This window comes from Phascolarctos cinereus, unplaced genomic scaffold (assembly GCF_003287225.1).
Source record: "Phascolarctos cinereus isolate Bilbo 61053 unplaced genomic scaffold, phaCin_HiC Scaffold_1;HRSCAF=81, whole genome shotgun sequence".
Taxonomy (NCBI): Eukaryota; Metazoa; Chordata; class Mammalia; order Diprotodontia; family Phascolarctidae; genus Phascolarctos; species Phascolarctos cinereus.
In genome coordinates, this window is record NW_027555514.1 from 10,049,355 (window position 1) to 10,062,048 (window position 12,694).

General features: G+C 42.8%; 1 protein-coding gene across 4 annotated transcripts in view; it reads right to left on the reverse strand.

Moving 5' to 3' along the window:
- SNX13 (sorting nexin 13) overlaps nucleotides 1–12,694 on the reverse strand; it is a 127,371-nt gene that overhangs the window by 85,548 nt on the left and 29,129 nt on the right. For all 4 annotated transcript variants that reach the window (XM_021000127.2, XM_021000125.2, XM_078150716.1 and 1 more), the window contains exon 2: nucleotides 8,707–8,819. In XM_021000127.2, coding sequence (XP_020855786.1) covers nucleotides 8,707–8,819 — 113 coding nt within the window. The remainder of the gene's footprint in view (nucleotides 1–8,706; nucleotides 8,820–12,694) is intronic.

Here is a 12,694-nt window from a genome sequence, read left to right on the forward strand (position 1 = left end):
GAAAACAATTCTTTAATTATGTTTTTCTTAAGGCCAGAATTTTTTTTAATACAATGAGCTGGTGGTAATGGTAGGTGATGGTGATGATGATGATGACAGCAAGAGCTAACATTTATGCAGAACTTTTAAGTATGCAAAGCACTTTCAAAATATTATCTCATTTTATCCTCAACAACCCTAAGTGAAGTAGGTGCTATTCTCATCACCAATTCAAAGATGTGGAAACTGAGTCAGAGGTTAAATGACTTACCCTGAGTCACCTAGCTCATCAGTCTAAAGCTCAATTTGACCTCAGTTCTTCCTGACTCCAGGCCCAGCACTCCATCCACTGAGCCACTTATCTGCCTAAAATCACAACGATAGACAAGAGAACACTAAATCTCCCAATGGTAACAGACTGGATTCCTAATGGCCTGCCCTCATGACTATGATTTTAGAAATGCTCAAAAAATTAAAATTAATTATGTTAACAATCCAAGAAAAGTTTACATAAAAATACCAAGCATAAAAAGGCAAATTCCCTTTACTTTCACTAAAACTAGCCATCACAATAACATAAAAAAAAAATTAAAACTAGCCATCACTGAAAATCCAAGCCCAACAGTATTTACAAATTCTTTTTCCCATTTCAGAAAATCTCCAAATAATCCAGACATTTGTTGCTAAGAAGCTAAAGCTCTATTTAAAACAGAGTGAAGGAGGCTTCTCATTTGAGATTTGCAATTTAAGTGGGCAAATCGAATAAAAAAGCAAAAAAGTTTTGTAGGAAAAAAGGCTGTTCTCATTCCAACTTGATCCTATGTGTTAAACAGAAATAGGTGGTGGCTACAGGAAATATGACCACTTTTCTACCTGATCACCAGGGGCTAGGTGACCTAACATCTGACCAGCTAAACAAAGCCAAGAGAAGAGAGAAAAGATAAAAAGGAAAGCAGCTTCCTGACAGCCGTTAAAGGGGCCCAGGATAAAATACAACTCCCCCTGGGTGGTATCCCAAGACTTTCACCCCCCCCCAAGATCCCACTTTGTTCCTCGGATTGATTTTCCATCACTCCCTGACTCATGGCCCTGTACTTGGCATCCCTCCTCACTCCCCACACAGGCCCTGCCTGGAGGAATTCCTCTCAAGGCTCAGCACACACAGGCAGCTGCCTCCTCCATGAAGGCGTCCCTGACCAGATCCGTTTTCAGAGATCTCCTATCACCTTACTCTTTATTTACTCTTTACATATTCTCTCTTGACTGATCTGGGTACAAGGAGCCTCCCCTCTTTCAAGGAGAAAATGGCTTCCGGAGGAATTGCCCTTTCTGGCTCTGTATCCCCAGCACAATACCAGGCACAAGTGAGCCATTTACTTTTTTTTTCCACATTTATTTTATTTTTAATTTATGGAATAAAACAAGCATTTCACTAACAGTATAATAAAAAAGATGATTGCACATAAAAGTAAACCCACTATGCACAACTTGCTCTTGTTTTCAAATATACAACAAAGTTATCATGTAAATGTCTTTTCTGTTCCTTTTTATTCTTTCCTCCCTCCCTGCCACTGTGGAGATGGCTACCATTAGACACAGAGATAGACAGAAAGATAGATAGATAGACAGACAGACAGAGAGATATGTAAAACTATTCTAAACATACTTCATCTTATCAGTTCTTTCTCTGGATGCAGACAGCATCTTTCTTAGTATGTCCTTTACAGTTAATCTGGGTAATTATAAGAGTCAAATAACTTATTCACTCAAAGTCATTCTTAAAACAATTTGCTGTTACTGTATACAACATGTTCTTGGTTCGGCTCATTTCACTCTTCATTATTTCTTGCACGTCTTTCCCTGTTTTCCTAAGATCACTGAGCTCATCATTTCTTATAGCACAGTAGTATTCCAACATAATCATATATCACAACTTGTTCAGCCATTTCCCAATTGATGGGCATCCCTGCAATTTTCAGTTCTTTGCCACCACAAAGAGAGCTGCTATAAATATTTTAGAGCATATAGGTTCTTTTCTTTTTTCCGTAATCATCTTTGGAAACAGACCCAGGAATGGTATTTCTGGGTCAAAGGGTATATAGGCAGTTTAATAACTCTCGGGCATAATTTCAGATTGCTCTCCAAAATGGTTGGATCAGTTCACAATTTTACCAACAATGAATTAGTGTCCCAGTTTTTCCACATCCCCTCCCACATTTGTCGCTTCCCTCTTTGACCATTTTGGAAGGGAGCCACTCGCTAAATAACTGCTGAATCCCACTGCATTTAAAGACAAGGGACTAGCCAGAAACATGGATTAAAAAACTATCACCCACAACTGCAGTCATTCACCCACAGAGAGATGCGCAGCCGCCTGTTCCTTGGGAGCAGCGCGGGGTCTCCCTGCAGCCAGCCGGGGTGGCAGGGGGGTGGGGTTAACCCATGGTCTGTCTCTGGGCCTGCCCCAGTCTCTCTGGTACAGGTCTCCAAAGCCCTGGACATCTCAAGGGCCAGTAGGAAGGCACAGGCAGAGGATGGACTTGGGCTGCTTAACTACCTCTATTCATTTATGTTTTTAAATGGAGAGGGGAGGGGGCTAATAGAGGGAGAAGGAGGCTAGTATAGTGACACCAATAAACTGAGGCCCACAAAAACATTTTTAAATAATTTTTAATTAAGTGATTAAAAACAATTTGAACACTGATTTTTTTTTAAATTTTAAGTTCCAAATTCTCTTTCTCCCCCCTCTTTGAGATGATAAGCAATTTGACTGAGGTTATTATACTTGTGCAATCTGTAAATCATATTTCCATATTAGTCATGTTGTGAAAGAAAACACAGACCAAACAGGAAGAAAATAAACATGAAAAAAATACAGTAGAAAATAGTATGCTTTGCTGTGCATCCTGCCTCCGTAAGTTCTTCCTTTGGAAGCAGACAGCATTTTTCCTCTTGAGTCCTTCTGAGCTGTCTTGGGTCACTGCACTGCTCAGAAGAGCTAAGTCTATCGCACAGTGTGGCTGTTACTATGAAGAGTGTTCTCCTGGTTCTGCTCACTTCACTTTGCATCAGTTCAGGTGTCCTTCCAGGTTTTTCTGGAATCACCCTGCTTGCCTTTTCTTAGAGCACAATCATAATTCCATCAGTCATATGTCACTTGTTCAGCCATTCCCCAACTGATGGGCATCCCCTGAGTTTCCAATTCTTTGGGACCACAAAGAGCTGCTATAAGTGTTTTTGTACAGATAGGTCCTTTTTCCTTTTTTAATCTCTTTGGGATATAGATCAAGTAGTGATATTGCTGGATCAAAGGGTATGCACACTTTTATAACCATTTGGCCATAGTTCCAAATTGCTCTCCAGAATGGCTGGGTCAGTCACCACTCCACTAACACTGCATTTCTTTTCGTTTGTTTGTTTTGGGGGGTTTTTTTTTGGAGGCAATGGGGTTAAGTGAATTGCCCAGGGTCACACAGCTACTAAGTGTAATGTGTCTGAGGCCAGATTTGAACTCAGGTCCTCCTGAATCCAGGGCCAATACTCCATCCACTGCGCCACCTAGCTGCTCCGTTGTTGTTGATGAATCATTTTTCAATCGTATCTGACTCTTTGTGATCCCGTTTGGCATTTCCTTGGGAGAGACATGGGAGCGGTTTGCCATTTCCTTCTCCAGATAATTTTCCATATGAGGAAACTGAGGCAAACAGGGTTAACTGACTTGCCCAATATCACACAGCTACTAAGTGTCTAAGGCTGAATCTGAACTCAGGATCTCCTGACTCCAGGCCCTGCATCCTGTCCAATGAACCACCTAACTGCCCAAAACAATGTGTTAAGTGTTCCAATTTCCCCACATCCCCTCCAACATTTACCATTTTCTTTTTCTGTCATATTAGCCAATCCGATGGGTGTGAGGTGATACTTGAGTTGTTTTAATTTGTATTTCTCTAGTTGACAGTGATTTAGAGCATTTTTTTCACATGAATACAGATAGCTTTGATTTCTTCATCTGAAAACTGCCTGTTCATATCCTTTGGTCATTATCAATTGGGAAATGACTTGTATTCTTATAAATTTGATTCAATTCTCTATGTATTTGAGAAATGAGGCCTTTATCAGAGACACTTGCTATATGAAATTTTTTCCCAACTTTCTGCTTTCCTTATAACGTGGTTTGAATTGGTTTTGTTTGTGCACAAACTTTTAAATTTAATATAATCAAAATTATCCATTTTACATCTCATAATGCTTTCTATCTCTTGTTTGGTCCACAAAAACATTTTTAAGTGACCAGAACAGAAGGAAGCACAGACAAGTGGACTATTTTGAAAGCAATGTGTGAAATATACTGTACACCTTTTTTAAAAAGCAAAGAAGTATGAAATGGAGAATCATGATGTGGATGTGAAAAATTTTTTTTTTTGGTATTTAAGTTCAAAATAAAATAAAATAAAAATAACGTAAGTCACATTTAGGATATGGTGAGATTTATTACCATAGCTAATATTTGCAAACCACTTCATGGTATACAATGTCACACCCTTTACAGTTAATGATTTCCCTCTTTGTATAGAGAGAATAAGAGAGAGAGAGAGCCTTTCAGCTATGCTGCTGTGCAGTTCACATCAGTGAGTAATTTCCAAAGGCTTAAACTGTAGGTACTTAATCAAACTGTACCTTAAAATATCCTAATTAAAGATGCAAAAGAAGAGCCCTAGCTCCTTAGGGCGCTAAGTCCTGACCTCTCTGAGCCTCAGTTTATCCTCTCTGGTTCTTAAAACGGCAATAACAGAAATTACCCCTCCCACTACACAAGGCAACTCAGAGCAAAGTCTCTACATGGAGGACTTTCTGAGGGCAGCTCCTCCCTGGGGAAGGAGGATTCCAGCACAAACGTGTAGTCCTCATTTTTGCAACATTCCCACTTGTGACCCTTCTTAGATTTTCCCTCTAGGTCAACGTTTCCAACATCCTTAGAAATCAGTGGTCTCATTCAATAAATTGACTGTTAAGTACCTCCAAAGACTACAAAATGTTCAAAATAAAGGAAAATTGGAGCTCTAAGAATGGGTATTCAAAATATTTTAGTAATGCATTTCTGTCAAACTGTAGACATTTTCTAAAATGTATCAAAGCAACATCAAGAGACAACAAGACTTGAAAGGAAGCGCTCTGCAAACCCCCGGGAGACCTTGGCCAGGTCAGTCCCCATCTCTCGTCCCCCGAGGCCTTGATTTCATCAAAATGTAATATGAGGAGGATGAACCAGATTCTCTGGGAGGTACACCTTTAAATCTAGGATTTCATGAAAAAGGATACCTATTTAAAGAAAGCTTGCTCAAGTCACTGTTCTTTGCAGAAGCAACAATCAATCAAACACCATTTATTAATTGCCAACTCCGTGCCCGACACTGTGCCAAGTGCCAAGGATACAAAATCCAAAGAAAGACTACACTTGCACCCCTCAAAGAGTGCCAACCTGTCCCTTCTGTTTGGTTTATTAACCTAGTAATAACTTATTATATGCTAGGCATCGTGCTAAGCATCTTACAAATATGATCTCGTCTAATCTCATAAAAACTTTGCAAAGTAGGTGCTATTATTATCCCCACTCTTCAGATGAGGAGACTAAGGCAAGCAGAGGTTAAGTAACTTGGCTCTGAGTCACACAGCTAGTGAATGACTGAGGATGGATTTGAACTCAGGTCTTTCTGACTCCATGTCAGTGCTCTAACCACTGTGTCACCAGCTACCTCTGTTAATTAATATTTTCTTAATAGCGTTAAGAAAAGAGGTGGGACTAGTCCCACAAAAAATCTAGAGCAATTTAAATCATTCTCACTTCTCTTCATTCAACCTCCATTCATTCCAGCACACGCGCGCGCGCGCACATACACACACACACACACACACACACACACACACACACACACACACGTACATTACTTTCAATCCTGGCTCTCCTTTGCACTTAGGAGTGCCTACAAACACAGGAGTGTTCAGGAAAAAAAAAAAGGAATTCTAAGTGTTCCAGAGCTCTCAGGCTAAGGAAAGAGCGAACAGAGAAGAAAAGAGGGAGAAAAGACATCTGAATATGGTCAGCTTCGATTATTCAAAGATAATCAGCCTTTCTCCTTTTTTTGGGGAGGGGTGATAGTGATGCAGGTTCTGTGCAGAAAACACTTCAGTACTCTTAAGTCCATCTTGGTTCACTTTTCTAAGCAGCATCTGCAGTTGTGGTACAAGCTTTGGGTGTTGAAGCCACTGAGGCAACACCTAAAATTAGATTTGGAGATTATCTGTGGAGTTCATCTCTCCACGTTATTTATGCCTGACCTCACTGACTTGGATGATCAAGAACTGGCTGTGTATTTTAGTTTGACCCGGTTAGGGGAGTATATTAATGTGCAGATTCACACATTAATATAACTTGAATTAAGTAAGCATCATCCTACTGAAAACGATTAAACACACCTCTAGCTGGGGAAATCTTGGGAACACAGTGATCTTAAAAAGAACCTAATTAAGTTGTGTGCATTGACATTTAAGTTGTTCTGAGAATACTGAAACTACAGGGCAGCTGTGCTGCCCAAGAACACAACAAAAGTCAGGCAATGCTAGACGGCATAACCTTTAAACGGCACTGAGGTCACCTATTGAAAGAAAATAGGTTTTCTTTCCAAGAGTATCCTTTATGCCAAGAGAAAAGCAATTCACTTTGAACAAAGATGAGCCACGGTGAATGGGCAAGCCAGTGACACTGGCATTTTTATAAACAGCAAACAGGAGAAATACAAATACTCTTGTTTCCAAAAGAAAAATCCTTCCATGTCCCTCAGATTTTACAGTCACATTGTTGATTTGATAACACCAATCGACGAATGTGAGATTCAAAGGACACACAAAAAAGTCAAACTGCTGTCCAAGTTTTAAAATACTTGACAGATGACACAATTCACAGGGTTATCCTGGGACACAGAAAAGCCGAGCAGTTACAGAAGACCTCTACACAACGAACCCGAACCCCAGCCCCCGCCCCAGACGTCACACTAAGCCTCGGGCAGCGATGGCCACTGCTAGAGAGCCCACCGTCACCCAGGCCACTTCAGAGGTCATCATTCGCCCCGATCACAACCACATGAATGCAATACTGGACAGAAGGCGCCAACCTGGACTCCTGCAAGGACGGAGCTGTATAGGGCAAAAAAGAAGTTTTCTTCCCTCTCCCAGGGTGGGCTTGGGAGGCAATACGAGGTGTTCTCTTTCCTGATGACAACCAAAGACATCTAAAATGGCCCTTGAAGATTTGCCAAGCGCTGATTTACATTCACAAGCTCCTCACAACCTCAGGATAATCCAGCAAAGCAGCTATAGGCATTATCCCCATCTGAAAATGAAGAAAAGGGCTCCCACCAAGAGTCTGAGTGGCTTGGCAAGGTTTCAGACCAAGGTTCTGTGGCCTCCCAAGTCCACTACCCCATCTGTAAGCTAAACTATAACTTGAATACTGTTCTTAATGGAAATGCCAAAAGACATTATCCCAGAATAATAAAATCTGGACCCATCCACACTTGAGAAGGAATCCCCTCTAACGTACCCGGGGGTAGCCACAAAAGCAGGTGTTTTCAGATTTACTTTTCCACAAGGAAATGGGAACACCCACACTGGAACAATAAACATTCTCATTAAAAGTCTGCAGTAGGCAACACAGGAATACAAGCACCAAAAACTGTCAGCTGGTGATCTCCCCAAGGGCTCTGGAAGGCTCAGCCAACAGGGCCCAAGTCCTGGTAGACAGACTTCCTGGAAAGGCCCAACCTTGAGACTGAGCTCCCCAGAACAAGCCCAGCTCAGGGCTCAGCACCTCTACGAGACCAGCAGCTACTTCTTCAGGGATTTCCAGGCCACAGCATATCATGAGGAGCCTCTCACCAAATAACGGAGTGTACTAGGACCTTCACCAGTGAAGAAATCTTTGCTCCTCAGAGGAGTGAAAAAGGAAGGCCAATGACAGGGAGTCACTCTTAGAAGAGGGCAGCAGTACCCTCACCTGAGGCCCCAACAGGTTAAGTGACTAGCCCAAGGCAAAGTAACACAGATGAGGAAAACCCAAGATAACCGTCCAATGTAACTCACATTGATTTTAATGTTATGGGACTGAGTAATTGTGCAGCCAGGTGGCTCAAGGAAGAGTGAGTGCAGGATCAGAAATCAGGGAGGCCAGACTTTGAATTCTGAGTCACCAACTGGCTGTGTGACCCCGGGCAAGTTACTTGACCTTAGTTTCCTTCCAGAGCTGTTCTGAGAATAAAGCAAGGTATTTGTAAAGTGCTTTGCAAACCTTAAAGTGCTCTATAAACAATTATTATCATTTCAAGGCAAAAAATACAGTTAAAAAAATAAAACAATTTGACTCCAAGATAATGTGGTGATTGTTGTTACTAATGCAAATTCTTAAGTCTTCAAAAAATGGCAGGCAGTTCCCAAAGTGAAGGGGAACATGACTCCCATTTCTGTCACCAACAGAGGCTCAGACATCCCTCATGATTCTAATATCCTCTGATTCTCTGTTCTAACTTTTGACATCTTAATTGTCCTTCCCTTCCTCTGGGAAAGTATGTCTTTTTTTCAACCAAAACATTACAAATGATCATTTCTCAGTGTCAATTATGAAATATGAACTACATTCTTAATTGTGAATGATAAAATGCAGACACATGTACTTACCCGCCCACAAAGCAGAGGATATAAAATGCAAAGTAAAAGATAGCAAAGGGTCCAAACGTTACAAGGAAAAGCACAACGCCAAGGCTTCCCCATCCCCATATGGAAAGGCTGGCCTGAAATGAAACAAAATGCAAAACATGAATGACTTAACAGCATGACTGCATGTAAAACCTTAGGGACAAATACAGGTAGAGAAACTAAAGTAAAACAGGTGTGCTTCCCAGACTCGTTTGTGAATAGAAGAGATATGAAGTGGGCTGCTGGAAGGGGAAGAACTTTCCTTTCTTCCCAATACATTTTACTCTTGGAGCATGGGGCCCTCCGGGTCCCTGGGCTGTCGAAGGCCAGTCCCTCCTATCTCATCATTCTGACACTTAAAAAGCCAATTCGGAGGGGTAGCTAGGTGGTGCAGTAGATACAGCACCAGCCCTGGAGTCAAGAGGACCTGAGTTCAAATCCATACTCAGACATATAACACTCACTAGCTGTGTGACTTTGGGCAAGTCACTTAACCCCAAGTGCTTCAGCAACTAAAACAACAACAAAAAAAAGCCTCTTAGGGAGGTGAGCAAAGCCGCAGCACTGTGGCAAGAGAACTGACCTCGGCACTGAGGCCCCCCGTATTCCTATCTCATTTCCAATATCTCATGCCTGTGTGACCCAGGTCACACAAGGCATCTTTTTAGCTCTCATCCTTACATCTGTAAAGTGAAAGGGTTTGCACTCAGCAGCCTCCCAGGTGCCTTTGGTGTCCTGGATTTAGCTCCAAGATGACTGGGTCCACTATAAACATAGGCTACAAAAATTATCTCAGACACAATCTCAACTGGGCCTTCACTGTAACAAGGCGAGCTTTTAAGATCTCTCTAATTCTCATCACAACAGCTGTGGAAAGCCTTTTCACCCCTTCTCAAACCTCCCAACGCTCCCCACACGCACACTCTTTTAGTTGTGAATCTTGGCTCCTAAAAAACATTGAGCAGCAAGAGTCTCCTCCTTCTCCCCTCCTCATTCCTCCATCTCCCCCACTGTCTCCTCTTTCACTCCCATCTCACACTAAGAGGCAGTGCGTCTCCAGGCCCAGGCCAGTCCCTCTACATGCATTAAGTGTCCCTTCCATTTCCTCTTCTCTGACAGACTGCTTCCTCAATCACCCCCCCCACTTCTCTTCAATCTTTCTCTGTCTATTGCTGCTTCCTTAGTGCCTACCAACATCCCTATGTCTCCCACAGCCTTAAAACCCTCATTTGACCCATGTATGTCCAATAGCCATTGCCCTCTAATTTTCCTGCCTTTCACGGCTAAATTCCTGGAGAAGGCCATCTACAACGATGCCTCGGTTTGGCTTCCAACCTCGTCATTCGACTGGTCTCTCCAAAGTTACCAATGATCACCAGATCAAATAGTTTTTTCTGATCTCTTCCTTCTTGACACAGTCCATCACCCTCCTCTCTTGGATAATCTCCTTTCTCTAGATTTTCTCCTGGTTCTCCTCTTTCCTATCTGAGCCCTCCTCCACAGTGTCCTTGCTGGATTTTCATCCAGGTCAAGCCCACTAACCAAGAGTGTCCCCCAGGGTTCCTTCCTGGGATTTTCTCTTCTCCCTCTATACTACATCACTCCCAGGGACTAAATTATCACCTCTATGCTACTGATTCTCAGATCAGTGCATACAGCCCTACCTTCTCTCCTCATCTCTAACTTCCCACTGGACATCCTGAATGGGATGTTCCATAGACATTCTCCAAGTACCCACATGCCCAAAAGGCAACCCAGGAGCTTTCTCCCCAAACGCTTCCCTCCTCCTCACTTTCTTAGCACCGTTGAGGGCACCGCTGCCCTCTCAGCCGCGCAGACTCACCACCTGGGTCTCATCCCAGACTCCTCATCACTTTGCCAGTCCTGCTTCCGCCACTTTACACCTGGATTAGCACCCGTTCACTGGCTGCTCTCCTGGCTGAATTCAAGGCTCTTCCCACTCCAGGGTCAATCTGTGTCACACACACTCTTATTCAATTCACCCCAGTGCCTCTTGCTTTGAAGTCCCTTTCTAGCCTTTCCTATATTTCTTCCTTTCCAGTCTGCGTACACCTCACAAGCTGTCCGTGATCCAGTGTCAGTGGCCTCTCTGCTGCTCCCTACACAAAACATGCCATCTCCCAACTCCGGTCATCTTCACTGACTGCTGCCTGTGCCTGGAATGCTGTCCTTCCCTGTCTCTGCCTCCCAGCTTCCGTGGCTCCCTTCACCCCCCCCCCTTTCTGCATCTCCTTAATGCTCATGCGTTACCCCTGCTGATGATTTCCAGTGTATCCTCGTACACTGGAAGTACGAGCTCCAATATAGCCTGTCTATATCTTCCTGGTACATGGCTGGCTGCATGCTGTTTCCTCCATTAGACTGTGAGCCCCTTGGGAACAGGGACATTTTTGAGGGGCTTTCCGCATGCCCCCAGTGCTTAGCATAGTGCCAGGCACACAGCAGGTGTTTAATAAATGGCAGCTAACTAACTGGAAGGAGATGAGGCCATGGGGGAGAAGGCTGTAACCTCATGTTTAGAACAGGAAGGGATGCTGAAAGTCAGCTAAGACAGGCCCATCATTTTGTAGATGAGGAAACAAGCCCAGAGAGGTCAGGTAACTTGCTGAAGGTCACACAGACAGTAAGTGATGAGATCTGGGCCCAGGGCCTCTGACTCCACAGGCCGGAGTTCTTTCTCCAGTACCACTCTGCCCCAAGCCGAGACACCCGACAGCCAGGGGCCCTGGACCCCAAATCCAGCCCTGGTCTACCCTACCACAAGCCTCTGCTGCATTGAGGCCTACAACTGCCAGCATGACAATAAGCATAAGTTACTCGTTTATGTGCCAGACATTGTGAAAAGCCCTTTACAATTATTATCTCATGTTATCCTCACAACCCGAGGATGTGGCTGCAATTATTATCCCCATTTTACAGGTGGGAAAATTGAGGCCAAGAAGGTTAAGTAATTTGCCAAAGTCATACAGCCAGTATCTGACCTGATGCCAGCCCCGGCTCTCTAGCCTAAGCATCCCCTAACAGCCTCAAAAGATATAATAATGCATATAAAGCACATGAAAGGAACTTGAACCCACATGTACAAAAATATTCATAGCAGCTCTTTGTGTGGTGGCAAAGAGCTAGAAATTGAGAGGATGCCCATCAACTGGGGAATGGCTGAGCAAGTTGCGGTACATGAATGTAATGGAATACTATTGTGCTACAAGAAATGATGAGCAGGCAGACTTCAGAAAAACCTGGAAAGACTTGTATGGTCTGATGCTGAGTGAAGTGAGCAGAAACAAGAGGACTTTGTACACAATAACTGCCATGTTGTGCGATGACCGACTTTGATAGACTTAGCCCTTCTCAGCAATGCAAGGATCTAAGACATCTCCAAAGGTCTCAGGATGGAAAATGCTGTCCACATCCAAAGGAAGAACTATGGAGTGTGAATGCAGATCGAAGCATACTATTTGCTGTTTTTTTTTCTTCTGTTGTGTTTTGTTTCCTCTTTCTGGTGGTTCCTCCTATTGGTTGTAATTCTTACTTAAAACATGACTAATGTGAAAATATGCTTAGCAGGAATGTACATGTACAGCATACATCAGATTGCACGCTGTCTTGGGTAGGGAAGGAGTAGGAAGAGGGAAAATTTTTAAAACTCAAAAGCTTATAGAAGTAATTGTTGATAAATCAAAATAAATTAATAAAAATTTTAAAAAGCCTACAGAGATGTTAGCCTTTATATGGGGGAAAAAGGAGATGGGGGACATAGTCCTATTTAAGTGTAAATTCATTTCAAATCTTGCATTCTTTGGAAAGTGAATACAAAACTTCTGAAATACTAGCACACATAGATCAGTAAAGTCTGCTTAAGCAGACCTAGGACAAATGCCTCACAAGATTTTTAACAAGATTAGCGTTACTGAGAATAAAATCTACAGTCAGAAGTTACTTTAGAAAT